The 15,606-nt window shown below is 35.7% G+C and overlaps 1 protein-coding gene across 1 annotated transcript in view; it reads right to left on the reverse strand.

Moving 5' to 3' along the window:
• Positions 1-15,606, reverse strand: part of LOC109098830 (synaptotagmin-6-like) — a 43,772-nt gene that overhangs the window by 13,805 nt on the left and 14,361 nt on the right. The window contains exon 2 of the mRNA XM_042713203.1: positions 2,576-2,960. Coding sequence (XP_042569137.1) covers positions 2,576-2,960 — 385 coding nt within the window. The remainder of the gene's footprint in view (positions 1-2,575; positions 2,961-15,606) is intronic.

Here is a 15,606-nt window from a genome sequence, read left to right on the forward strand (position 1 = left end):
TTTTCATATGTAAAGGATTTGGCACTGATAATTCAAACGTGAGTTTTGAGCAGTGTAGAGTAGAGCTTGTTGATTGTCATTTCTCTGATCACAAATGCAGACATTTTATGGTTTTATGTTTACGCGGCGTGATGCAACGTAACGTGTAAAAACACAGTATAAGTAATTAAAATCCGTAATTATGTCCCAGGATGCAACAAATGGCTCGTTTGTAATGGGTTGTGTTGTTTTTGTCTTGTAGCGTTGGTGTTCTGACTGGGACCATAGACTGTATAAAAACAGGTTGGGACATACATTACAGTATGGCAAGGGGCTTAACATTTCCATCACACGCTTGAGGCATTCGGCCAATCACAATGCACTGAATAGCTGGCCAATCTCGCTTTTCAGACCGATGAGCTTTGTAAAAACAGACACATTTCAGAAAGGTGGGGCATAGAGGAGAAACAATAATGTACGGCATGTGGAAAATAAGTGTTTTTTTTTTTTTTTTTTTTTTTACCTTAAACCGCATAAACACATTTCATTACACCAAATATTGAAAATAATGTTCTTTTTAGCAACATCATAAGACCCCTTTAAAATGAATGCTGGTGTAGTTGACTCATCAATATGAATAAAACCACTGCTGTGCCAATGCTCTGTAACAGAAAGCAGTGGAAATATCTTCAAAAGCAGCCAAATACTGAAAGGGCAAAATACATGTAATGGGCAAATTGTACATGACAAATATTTAATTTCAAGTGGACAAGTCCAGTGCTGTAATTAAGTGTCCTGGAACTACCCCAAATGAATCAAGTATGCATGAGCAGAACTTGTCTTGGTTCCAGGGATTATGGAGCAGCTAAACATTAAAAACTTGCCTTGAAGTGGTTCTGAAATACATTATTGTAGGCATAAAATAACAAAGCAGACTTCACTCTCCTCTAAATATTTATGCATCATATGCAATATGCTTTTCAAATATAAATATTTTTACACTTCTCTTGTTGGTGTCATTGTTCATCTGCTCTGTAATGTCTCTGGGAGATTCTGTTATTGGGTATTTGTGATTGATGATGTCTTTTGAGTCCTACTGTGGATGCTCTGACAGTGTGATTCATTGTATGCATTTCTTTCAGGTTTATACAATGCTGCATATTTTAATGAAATGTGTAAATGTGTATGCAGCACCGGCTGCAGACACAGGCTGAAAATGCATAAAAGATGGGGAAAAGGGGAAGGATGCTAAAGAACAGTGCATAGTTACTATTAAATTGTAACATATTTAGAGATGACCGCAAATATATGGAAAATATTCAGTAATTTTGTTGTGTAACTAAAAGTCATGAAAGGGGTAAAATGGCCCCTAGCTTGGGCAAGAAGCTTCATTTTTAAATGTGTTTCATTTCCATCTTTCACAGAATTCCCAAATACTTAATATTCAGTAATAACACTTTGTATTCATTATTCATTATTACTCAGATTATTTGACTGTACTGACTCGATTGGATGAGAAGAAAACTTGAACTGAGTTGAACTAAATAATGACACTATTTTCTTCTTTAGAGCTGCTTTATAGCTCAATCCACTTTGTTTCATGAATGATGAATTTTGAAACATTTTAACACTGTTACTGAACTGAATTAAATCAACATTAAACTGACTTGAGCTGACTAACGACACTGTTGCCTCCTGTAGAGCTGCTTATAGCTGAATTGTACTTGTTTCATAATTGATTAACTTTTCAGTTATCACACTGAACTAAATCAACTCTGAACTGATTTAAAACTAAATAATTACACACTTATATCTTTATAGAGCTTCTTTACAGCAGAAATTGAATTTGTCTCATATTTGTTATCTTCTTGCTTTGAAACTTCCTTCTCTGAATTGTTTAAAGTGCTATATGAATAATGTCTTGAATTGTAATAAGTATACCTAAAATATACCTGATATCATTTTTTAAAAGGTGTCAAATAATGTAAACTATGAAATTATATGAATAAAAATTTAATAAAATTATATGAAAAATATTTAAATAAATTACAATAATATAATTATTACAATTACAAGAATTACTTCAAATTACTACACTTTTTTTTTTTACATACACTTTTTTTACATATTGAATTATTTTGTCCACAAAGACCCTAGTAACATCTAGACATAAAAACCATTAATGTCAAACATAAAATAAATAAATTAACCATTATCCAGTGACAATAATTTTGATTTTCTACCTCATCTTATATTCTACTGCTTAAAAGTGTGGGATCAGTAAGATTTTTAAAGAAATCAATACTTTTATTCAGCAAGGATACATTAAATCGTGCTGGGAGAACCAAATCTGCATATTTCTGAAGGATCATGTGACACTGACGACTGAAGTAATTCTGAAAATTCAGCTTTGCCATCACAAAAGTAAAATATATTTTTAAATAACTTAAAATTGTCATTTTAAATCTCAATAACATTTCACAATATTACTGTTTTTAGAATATTATATTCAAAAACATTAAAAATTCTTACTGACCCCTGAACATTTGAATAGTAGTGCATGTGTGTGTTCATGGATGTTTTTTGGCACTGTTACCTGGTGGATGATGCTGGTTCTGTAGTCTGTCTTTGCATGCGCTGCGTACGGCGCAAGAAGTGCTCCCTCATGGAGAGCTGCACCTCGGCAGGGATGTCGGGAGAGGTGTGACTTATTTTAACAGCTGCCTCCAGAAAGCCCATTGACGCCATAGGATACTTTTCCTTCTCAGTCGCCATAGTGACCTCAGATGGCTGAGGACTGGGCAGAAGAGATGGTAAATGAAATGAGGGGCAGTCGTCAGGGGCAAGGGCTGCGGAACTTGATGAGAGGGCTTTGTTCCTCCAAGGAACCCAGCACAGCTTCCAGGAGACGAATGCAGTGAGCAACAGCAGCGCCAAGCCACACGCTATTATCACACCGATGGGGAGGCCAACAGAGATGTCTACAGCCGGGCGGAAGCGATGGGTCGCACAATATGGAGAAACAGATGGTCAAAACAGTGAGACAGACAGAAAGAGTAGTGCATTAGAAGGGTCAAATGAGCAATGACTCTTATCTATGGGGTTTGTTTACTGTAATCCTGTGCAAACCAAATATTCACAATCACACAGTGCAGAAATGATGAAATGTAATTAAAGTTATCACAGATACTGGCCTATAATCCATTTCCAAGGGAACAATGATAGCGGAAGATGTCGCAGCAATATCAAACGCTCTCACTGCGAAGCTTTCCACACATCAATGGCTCTTATGCATGTAGGCGGAAAGCAAGCTCAAACTCATTTCTTCATGATTACAGAGAATTTGCTTGCAATAGAACAAATGGACCGGAGAAGCTCCAAGACTGCTGACAAGCACCATGTAAACATTAATTTCAAAGAAAAGAGAGATCTGTCGTTTTGTGTGGGAGCTCTATGGAATACAGTTTCTATATGTTTTATAGCAATAATATTGAGGCAGCTGAATTCATTTCTATTTTTCATCTGAGATGTGTTTGCACAGTACAAAATACTGATTATGTTTTTTTCATCCCAATGCTCCCGCCCACTGCTTTGACCGGTTTGATTTATTTGGAATAATGCATGCTAGAATCTCACTGGGCTTACTGAGAAGTGTACAATGTGTCCTTGCTCAAATGGAATATAAATTTCTACTGACAGTTCAAAAGGGCCCGGGGCCACATCTAATTTAGAGTCTTTTAGAACTTTTGTTGTTCATTCAGTTCCTCATTCCTTGCCAAGTCGTTTATCATTACCTGACTACTGTAAGCACACAATACAAAGTAAAGAAGACTCAAGGTCAGAATGCAGAATTGGAGAAATTAATCAAAATTTTGAGAGCAATTCAAATCCGAAAAAATTTATATACAGAAAATATATATAAGGCATATATATTTGCAACCAAGGCTGCATTTATTTACAAAAATACATTAAAAACAAGGTTATTACAATTAATATATTAAAAGCTGTAATACTGTGAAATAGTATTACCATTTAAAATTATGGTTTTCTATTTTAATAAATTTTACATTGTAATTTATTCCTGTGATGACAAAGCTGAATTTTCAGCAGACATTACGCAGCCTTTAGTGTCACATGATCCTTCAGAAATCATTGTAATATGTTATTTTTTGAGATCATGAAATCAAGAAACATTCCTAATTATCAGTGTTGATTTTCATTATCAGTTTTTGCTGCTTATTATTTTTGTTGAAACTTTGATACAGTGGCTAACCCCAATGGTAATTTTATCTAACAGTATTTTCCTTTTTTTCCATGCATAAACAATTTTCTTCCTAAGGAAATGTATCTTGTTTTAAGAATGTATAGATGTTTGCTGAAAAAACAAGAGGAAAATACTGGTTAAAAGATTGTGTTGCAGTGCATCATACTGGACGTGCTGATATAGCTTTTCTAAAGTTTCTAATAGTTTTGATGTTACAAGCCGCATTTTTGCTGAAGTTCCCCATTTCATGTGAATAAGCTGTCAAGGGTTTTCTGTAAATTCTGTAAACTGCTTTTTCTAAAGTGTCCATTTGAAGGGCTCAGGGTTTATCCCGAGTGGATATGAAATTTCTAGGTCCAGGGATTTATGTGTTCAGAGGATTTCCACATTCAAATGCTGCCATATAGCTTCTGTTTTCTCATCTGAAATTATCCAGAGTCTGAAATGTGGCTCCCACTGGTTTGCCTCTGTTGTCTTTTGATTTCTAATACGTTTGGCTAGCTTACGCAAATGGACAAGTTAAACAGATGTTGGACAGGTGTGGATAAATAAACATTTTAATCATGTATAAAATTAGCGATAAAACGTATATGAATGCCAGTTTAATCCTTTTCACGTCCAAAATTAATGAAATAATGAGGCTATTACCCTGTGTGAGAATTTATGGTATGCAAACTGGACATTAATGATGAATTGGCTGTTTATCAGCATGAAGACAGCAGTACAGAAGACATGCGGCAGTGAAGCACTGGGGTTTTCTTCCATCCACTGAGATATGGATAATGAATCCAAACATTGTGACACTGTGACTCTCCATAGACCTGGTTGCCAACCAGCATGATATTCCACACAACGCTGGCTATAATTCTCAGCTAATGAGCCATGGATATAATGGTTCATAAATGTAATCAGGCAGTCAAAGTATATTTTTCTCGGCTGTCCAGGACAGAGGATGTAAAGTTTGAAGTGTTTAGAGTGATGATTTGGAAAAAAGCCTCACCTGTTTCTTGGACTAACATCAAAGCCAAACCAAAGATCAATAACATGTAACATATTTTCCTTGTATGTTTATTATATGAAGTGTAATCATTATTTCCAAAGGTTTTTAAATATATTTTTTCCAAAAAAAAAAAAAAAAAAAGAAGAAAAAAAGTCCCCAAATGTCATGAATTATTAATTGATAAATATCTTTTATATGTTTTTAAGGGAGTCGTACCACATAAAATTGACCAAACACACACGCGCACACACACACACACTTTAAATATATAATTGAATTATTTTCTCACTGTATTTTTTTTTTATTAAAATGTTTATGTATTTTTGAAAGGAACAGATAGGATAAAAAATTCCATTTACCAACTAGGTCTCTCTCTTTCTCTCCCTCTCTCTCCCTCTCCCTATAAATAGAACTAGTGGGTCAATATATATATAAATATATATTGTTTTTTTTAAAAAGCACAGGTAAATGGATCGGATTTGCAACTTCACCTTTCAATATAGATACGCTGTCATGCTTTTATTAAATAACTATCATCTTGAAAAAAAAAAAAAAAAAAAAAAAAAAAATACGCATACACACATACGCCTCTCTTGGCGCTCAGCGAGATATTCCAGCCCAGTGCTGCAGAAGCAGAGAGGAGAACATGCTGTCCTATTAGATAGCACATGAAAGAAGGGGGCTGTTAATTTCCCCCCTCCTCCTCAGGCACAGGGTTCACCGGGGTTGAGCTACGTCTGGAGCACATGAGTAATATCAGGGGGCCCACAAATTCAATTAAGATTTGTTTTGAAACTGAGTCAGAGAACAAACTGAGGCCTGAGGGTTTTCCCTTCAAATGTCTTCCAATGTAACCTGGTTTCCATAGAAACCCAGCTATAAGACGTGATGTGTACGCTGTCAGCTCTCATCATCCAATCCCGAGCAAAAACAAAGAGGCTTGTTGTGTGCTCAAAGGACAGCATGAAATGAAGAATTAATGTATAAGGACATAAAACGGCAGGCGACAAACAACAACATTAGAAGGGTCATCTGAACTTTGAAATAGAGCCAATTAAATCATGGTCCTTCATAGTAATTATAGAGTAAAACTGCAGCAAAATAGAAAACTGTGCTAACACTTCTTAATTTACCCACACACAATGGGCAATCAGGAAGACAGGGATACTGTGTGTTAACCCAACTCAGTGGCCCTCAATTACACAGTCTCTCTTCCTCCCACGCATCTCTGACAGCAGATATTTTCAGGACAAAGGGAGCCACACTGATGAGAACTGGCATCACAATCAGTGACCACCATTAGCAAGAGCTCAGAGGGGTGAGGGGTTGTCATATCATGCCTTTGAATTAGATCTCCGTTCCCATGTGAACACATTTACATTTAATATCGATGGTAGAATTGGTAGAAAAATGCACTGCAAAGTAGAAGTCTGTCTCCTATAGGGTCTATTGCCTGAGGATCTATGCAAATATAACCACAGAGTCCACAAAGCCTCTGAGTCCACCAAAGCCTTGCTACATCTTTCAAGATCAATTACATCGGCTTGAATAAATCAATGTGACAGCTCAGTAAAGAGTGCTCATATATATATATATATATATATATATATATATATATATATATATATATATATATATATATATATATATATATATATATATATATATATATATAAAGTCACTGTATTTTTTTATTAAAATGTTTATGTATTTTGAAAGGAAGAGATAGGATAAAAAATTCCATTTACCCACTATAGGGTCTCTCTCTCTCTCTCTCTCTCTCTCTCTCTCCCTATAAATAGAACTAGTGGGTCAATATATATATAAATATATATTGTTTTTTAAAATATATATATATTTATACACAATACACTACTTTTCAAAAGGAGTATGTTTTTATTACCAGCAAGGACGAATTAATAATGTATCATAATAATAAGACATTTCTGATGTTATTATATATATTTCAAATAAATGCTGTTTGTTTGAACTTTCTATTAATCAAAGAATCCTGAAAAAAATGCATCACCATTTCCTCAAAAATATTAAGCATCACAACTGTTTTCAACATTGATTACAATAAAAAAATGTTACAAACCAGCATATTAGAATGATTACTGAATGATCATGTGACACTGAAGAATAATGGTGGCAAAAATTCAGATTTGCCAATATTGCACAAAATTACTGTTTTTACTGTTAAATAAATGTATCCTTACAGAGGATAAAATACCTACTTTTAATTAATTAAAAAAAAACTAAATACAAATGTTACAGAGCAAATATGAGCTGCTAATTCATAAATATTCACTATAAAATATTTATTTATATATATTAAATATTTTAATATTCTCATTTTATTTTGATATATAAAACTAATGGAAATCTGATCAAGCATCTAAAATAGAATACAGGACAAGTGTTACCCAGGTGTTAAGCAAATAGGACAAGTGTAAAAATCAAGATGCAGCCTTGGGGTCATTCTTCAGTTGGTCGCTTGTATAAATCACAGCACATGATGCTGCATGACATCCCAGGCTTTTTAGGGGGAGCTTTTCTCCTTGCTTCTGCACAGAGGAAAATATCGGCTCTGCAAGTAAATCTCCATGCCACATCCGGGCCGCTTTTAGATTGCTCTGTTTCATAGCTCCTTCTCCACTGCAACCTCAAATCCCCTAATTCCCTGGATTTCAGAATGGCGGAGCGCCACAGCAAACAAAGCCAGGGTTCTCAAACTGCAGGACTGCTGGGAGCAATGCAGAACTCATACGCTAAGACTTTGAAAGGTAAGCAGCCTTTTAGCTTCAGGCACATATTCATAAATTCATTGTAACATCGTCTGATGCATCTAGACCCAATGACACACAGTTGTTATTTCTAAGTCCCAGAGCTCGACAGCCTGCAAGAAGATTTGGAGAAGAGATTTTTTTTCCCATATAAGTGAAAGCGATCTGAGGAATATCCTACTCATATTAGATTTTAAGCTAAACCCAAGGGTCTATGAAGAGAACTGCGAGCCTATCATTAAAACATTCGAAACCTCAGATCTCCAGACTCAGTTTCTTAAGGATAATGATAACCAAAAGACAACGAAAATCCTATATATTCACAGAATCATTTTCAAATACACCAGACAGACAGGCAGTGATGCTGGAATTTAGCCCTGAATAAAACATCTTCAAGGAAACATTTTTTTCCTTCAAGCACTTTAAATTATGGAGAAATGTAGAAAGGGAAAAAAATAAAAGGAAAAAAATATATAGCCTCTATATACATTAAAGTTTTTGTTTAAGGTACAGTCAATAAGTGTTCATGACTTGCAGGGCAAAAAAAAAGTTGTATTTAGTCGTCTTGTATATATAATGACACCGTGAATGCAGTATCACATAAGAGTAAGTTGTCAGTAACCAATGTCATTGAAATATGCTGTTCACAGTCACCCATGATTAATTTGTTCAGCAAGCAAAAATGAAGGATAAAAAAGCAGGTTTACCAAGATAAAATCAGTACATCAGGTCATGTGACCTCAACATGTCAGCCACCATGAGGTGAACCACTCCATGTAAAAAAAACAAAAAGCACTTTCAGGCTACTGGAGTCTTGCTTTGTGCGAGTGTGCATAGTCTACTTCAAAAGTACTATTTATACAAAGCTGTTTATTGATGAAAATAAGTGCTCTTTTGAAATATGACTCACAGCCTCTAGCCATGATCATTGCAGTTTTGCTCCAGTGCCTGTTGTGTAAATATAGACATATTATCACATCTTGATACACATTTTGGCTGTGATAATACTTACAGCTTGTACGCTACAATGCTTTCCCAAGACTTTAGGCTGCACTTTACATTAACAGTTATGTGATCACCATGATCCGATCGAGCAGATTGGATCATCAGCCAATCAGGACACAGTGTGCTTACATTTGTTAATGCTGTTATAGGCCTTTATAGTATGTATGAATTTAATTTACGCTACTCATCCTCATACTATATAGAACATACTTTTTAACTGTTTTACAGTATAAAATTCAAATATAGTATCTACTCAGAGAGTATGCGATTTTGTATGTCCTGAGACACATGCTAGGACTGCATATGCGCATTGGCTGGATCAGCCTTAAATATAAGCTTTTTTAAAATTATATTTGAGTATAAGCAACAACATTTATGGGTCATTGTATGTCAGATTTTGTTGCTGATTTGAAATATGTTGTGTTCAAATGTGAATGTGACAAGCAAAAAAAGCTAACCCCCCACATTTTCATGGGCACTTTGTATGCTGTCTCTGGAAAACCTCCAGACCGCAAGGGAAGAATGGTCGCCAAGATGTCTCTGGAAAACCTCCAGACCGCAAGGGAAGCAACTTTGTATGCTGTCTCTGGAAAACCTCCAGACCGCAAGGGAAGCACACAATTGTTTTATGCACTGAATCCCTATAGTTAGCAAAGCTTGTCAGTCCAGCCCATAAAAATGTAGATTACAAGAATTTTTTTTTTTCATTTATTCACTGAAAATAACTGACAGTGTGACAGTGACAGTGTTTGGAAGTTGGAAAAATATTTGGAGAAATATTCTATACAAAAAAAATAAACAAATTTAAAGTGGAAAGACATATGAAGTGAAGCACAATGTTAAGTGCTGCCATAGCCAGTCCCATGACAATGCTAAGTAATTTGCTCACCCACAAACCTAACCAACAAACCAAACACACACACAAACTAGCAACAGACTGCATGCACACACACACACACACACACACACACACACATTCTATTAAATTCCTGAACTCACATCCTTTATTTGGCACAGCTTGATTGTCTGAAGTGTTTATTGATCTGAATCTACCACACAGACCTCAGTGTGAAATGTGTTACAAATCACATTCAGCTGCTGTGCATTCTCACATCCACATTGCGCTATTAGCAAAAACATGCCAGTACAGATCATTTCAACAGTAGCTAGGTGTTTATGTGACAAGACAAACAGTAAACCAGTATTTATTCTGTATCTTAACAAAAGATGCTGCATGTTTAGGATTGTGTTGTGTGATTAGAAATCCTGTTATATCCTATGATCTATTGTTTGTCATATTAAATGGTAAAATATGTCTTCATCTAAGAAAATTACTCTATATAACCAAAACTAAAAATGGTCAAATTAAACATTTGTTGTAATTATTGTTTTAAAAAAGTGAACATTAGGGTGAGGGTAAATTGGCTCACTTTTTTAACATTGAGATGATTGGGAAATGCAGTGTTTACTGCTGCTGACTTGTAAAAACAGTCTCTTGTCGCCATAATAGCGGAACAATGTCACTAAAATCACCATCACGAACACAGACACACTGTTTTCCAATACTAAATGCTATTATTTAATACTACTATTTATATAAAATATTATTTATTAAATAATAATATTTAATAACAACAACAGCCATTATAAATATGGCTAGGCAATTCAGTCAAAAGTACAAAGGCAGTGCTCTCTGATATATAACATTAAAGCTATTTAAAAATATAACATTATGAGACTTTGCCCTCAGCCAACACTATTTGCTCTGGAACAAATAATAGATGACAAATAATGAGAGACTGCCCATTAGATTTAAACAAAATAAATTATATCTCATGTTTAACCACTATAGAGACATCAGAGTCGGTGGCAAATTCCAGAAGATCTGGCCGATGTGAGACTTCTCTCGTTGGTTCATGAGTGCTGAAATCAACAACCCCGACCCATACAATGTATTTTTGGCTATTGCTTCAAATATACTCCAGCGACTTAAGACTGGTTTTGTGGTCCAGGGTCACATATTTGTAGTCTAAACAACTACATTCTCACCTAAAAAAAATTCTAAAACTACATTCCGTGACATAAAACCAGTATTATTTATGAAATTATAGTCGTCCGCCCTGACACTCGCACACTTCCCACACTTTGGAAAATATATTGTGACAGGCTCAGCCTTTTTACTCCAGTAGCAAATTGGGTGAGGCTGCAGTATTTATTCAGGTCTCTGCATAGATCTACATTTAAAACATCCATTTCAGAAGAGAAAATTAATTATGATATGTAAAATAATAATCATCTTTATTTTTAGAGCTTCAATTATAATACACCCTCTTGTGCTTTTGTACCCACAGAAAACACACTAATTGGAATAACAGACAAGCTGGGGGAAGAAGGAATAAAACATCAATAGACATTTTTAATGTTCTGCATTGATACCGACCATATCCAGGGCAGACTCAGAACAGAACTGTCACTGTAATGACTTTAATCTGGCTACCACCAACAGTGTCAGTCATGAAGTCTAATCCTCAGAGCGAAGGATTCCTCTGCAGAATTTGGACACTATCACATGCTTGAAAGACGCAAAACATGGAAGTAAGTTTTAGCACAATATATATATTTTTCTATTTTAATATTTAATATTTATATTACACATAATTGTAAATATACAATTACATATTATAAATTATTGAAAATATGATAGACCACTTTTCTGGTACTTTCACAATTTCACAATGCTTTTCTTGTTTAATGACAGGAAAAAAAATCTGCATCCATAGAGAGCAACTTTCTACTTTTTTAAGACATTCTATTATAAAATAACAATCAGTGAAAGATAGAAAACCATATGAGTCGGGAGTTTCAAAATGCCACCATATTTAGGTAGTGCAGTTTAAAATTTGAGTCACTTTTCTTTAGAGTGTGTTGTAAAACTGATAGCAGATATTTTCTTTGCCGGTGCATTTCTGGCAAAGAAAACCAAGATGTAGGAGATGCCATATGGACTCAACAAACAATTATATTCTTTTTTCTTTTACAAAACAGTATGGTCACATGTATGTGACATTTAACATTTGAGTGAGTTGGTTATGCTTATTTTTAGCCCATTCAGGTGTGCCAATTAACCGTGTGGGCTGGCAATAAAAGAGCTGCTGTCTGTCCCTGCTGCCCACTGCAGCATTTACAATCTCCTTAATAACTGACCCCATCACACATATCTTCCTATTATACATATCCTGGGCTTTAATTGGTTCTATCAGGAGTGATATATATATACCCAATTTATAGATCTTTCATGGAGAGCAAAAACACATCCCAGAAATCATGGAGGCAGATGCCATCAGATGGACACCGGGAGCGTAATACAAGCGTGGGGAGATTTATGTGACATGGAAAATGTGATAAAGTTTTGTAGGATTTGGCCCACGCATCTCCTGCTGGTTTATGGCTGCTTTCATCTGAACACATATCACAATGAATTCACCAGGGTTTCATTTCTTAGCTGTAAAATTAGATTAGGCTCATTTAAGGTTTCACTTCTTTTTACTACAGCTGGCATTAAAATGGTAAGCCCTGCCTGTCCATGAAAAAGAAAGCCTATTATGTCTGATTTTCTCTTGACACGTTATTGCTAAAATGAGTCATGATTCTGCCAGCCTGATCTTGTGAAAGTTGCTGTTTTATAAAAAATATGGAACATGGATAGATGCTTTTGTTTAGCATTTGATTGAATCCAAAAAACTACTTGAACCAAATTGAAAAGCCAAGCTACAGTGATTAGCCATTAATATCATGTGTCAGACGGGCCTTTTGGTAGAAATAAATATTTTATGTAAGCAAAAACATACAAAAGAGAAGTCTTTAACTTGTAGGAAGGAGAAAATAACAGTAGGAAACATATTTATTATGATATGCATGATTAGTGCTGCTTGAAACAACCAGTACTGCCTGAAAGTTCAATTTGTTGTTTTAAATCAATATCAGTTTAAACAAAAATATAAAGAAACTATGTGAGTTTCAGTAGAAGGTAATATCAGAGCTTATCACATCCTTTCTTGTCAAAACTGTCCATGTGCATTACTCACAACCAACCAACCCCAGGCCTGCACTGGATCAGGGCTCAAGGTCAGGCAGATATAATACCTTTGTAAATAACATTAATGCTTTTGGTAAATTGTTGACTAATCAGTGGCTTTGATGGTTCAGGTTCTTGGTTCCTTCTGGCCTATGGCCTGTGACATGAAATAAACCGTGACAGCACTTGAGAGAGCAATGCATCACTTCACTGATCCGCGAATTGACAGTGGCATGACAGCGGGAGTCATGGGGCTGTTGGGCGAAACATCACACCGCATTAGGACTGACATGAAGTGTGTGGGGAGTCTAATTTGCACATATTCACTGTAGAATAGAACAGGGGAAAAAATCAGTTCAGCTAATGCATGAAAACTGTTTAAAGGAATATTGAGTTCATCCTAATTTCTGGCATTATTTGCTCACATGGATGCTGTTCTTTTTCTGTCCTTCACAATGTAGATCTTTTCAATGTAACGACAGTTTGGTTTGATGTGGCATTGGATTACAATACACTCGAGAATCAATGACATTGATATTACTGATGTGTACGAATGATGTCAGTCTTCGATGCATGTTCAAAGAGAGTACCATGCATGCGTGTGGTGCTGCTCACGCAGGAGCCGGCGTTCTGATGTAGAACCCGGATGCGCTGCACCTTGTTTAAAAGCAGAGGAATGAACATGCATTGTGGTACTGTCGTGAACGTGCGTAGAAGCCTTACACTGAAGAGAAGAAATTGTTGAATAAATCTTTATTTTACTTTGCGCACAAAAAGTATTCTTGCAGCTTCATAAAATTAAGGTTGAACCACTGAAGTCACATGGAGTATTTTAATGTTGTCCTAACTACCTTTCTGGTACTTGAACGTTGTAGTTACATTGCTGTCTATGCAGGGTCAGAGAGCTCTCAGATTTCATCAAAATATGTTAATTTGTGTTCAAGAAGATGAACAAAGAACTTATGGTTTTGGAACGGCATGAGGGTTGGTAATTAATGAGAGAATTTTCATTTTTGGGTGAACTATCCCTTTGATAAATACTATTGATGTAACTCTTTTTGACCTGGTTATGTAAATTAAAACATTTTTGTTGTATTTAATGTAAACTTACCTGCTCAATTTGATAATGTCACCCTAATTGAGATTTAAAAAAAGGTCTATGTGAAACAACAACAACATTAAGCATATGATTTTGCAAAAATTTTGTGGGTGAACTATCCCTTTAAACACAAGAACCATTCTTAGCACGTTCTGTGCAACATTCTTTATTTACCTCAACCTATTAAAGATTGATTTGCTGATTCTCATCAACTGTGAAGAAACATGTTTACTGGCCACAGGATGTTCTCCACATGGGAGATAGTTTTACAGAACCTGCTCAAGCTGAAGTGTTCGGATTTGACAAGTGTCTTTAGTGTTGCTCGAGGGAGAATTTCCTATTAAAACAACATGAGGAATTAATACTGCATGGGTAAATTATTGACAGAACACACTGCAAACTACTGTAGCACACAAAATCACACACAAAGCTATCCCCCTCACCCTATCTTCAATAAGTGTGTGTGTGTGTGTGTGTGTGTGTGTGTGTGTATGACTATCATAAAAATGAGATCCATTCAAGTCAAACAGCCAACAGTAGCCCCCTCATCTTATTTTCAATAATTTTCCACTAAAAAGTGTAGACTTCTGTCTCATCCAGACTGATCCAGAGTGATCAGAGTAACACCCCCAGGGAAGAGTGCTACTGTGTTTTACAGTCATAAGATAGACTGCTCCTTTAACGGTTCTCCGGGGATCATACACACATTCTGAGCACATCTCACACCTCACCACTCACATTTGCCACCTGCCAGTACAGACTTTACAAGTTGCAAAAACCATAGTGTCTCACTTGGTTCACACATCCAGCTGTTACATGGGAATTCTTTACAGATTTGTCTGCCAGTGACATTTGTGAAGCCCTAAAGCATCCTGCGGGGCCAGAACCGCCGGGTAACCTCTCTCCTGACACCTTTAGCTCTTGTGTAATGTTGTTAAGGCCTGTTCACAACAAGTCAGATGCAATGGCACTCAGCAACAACAAACAAACTATGTACATCAAGTACAATCAATGAAGAATTTGTGACACTGTATGCATGGTCAGTGAGTTTTGTCAGCATACAAACTATTAAAAATATCAACTTAGCAAATGGAAATTAAAATACAAATCAGTGCAATATGCTAATTCGATCTATAACTATCTATTAGCATTCCAAGTCATCTCAGTGGTATTTGCATCTACTTCTGGACACAAGAGATTTTGAGCCATAAATGTCATGTGACTCTCTAGAGCTGCAGGAAAAATTATATCATTACGCCACTAATGGCACAACAACAATCACAAACGCTTTTCTGGTAACTACCCTGAGCTGTGAAAGATGGCAGGCAGGAAAAAATACAGCCCATTTCACTCCTTAAAGGAAGACGGTACTGCTGAAAAGTCGGTACTTCTGCGTGA

This window comes from Cyprinus carpio, chromosome A23, assembly GCF_018340385.1.
Source record: "Cyprinus carpio isolate SPL01 chromosome A23, ASM1834038v1, whole genome shotgun sequence".
Lineage (NCBI taxonomy): Eukaryota > Metazoa > Chordata > Actinopteri > Cypriniformes > Cyprinidae > Cyprinus > Cyprinus carpio.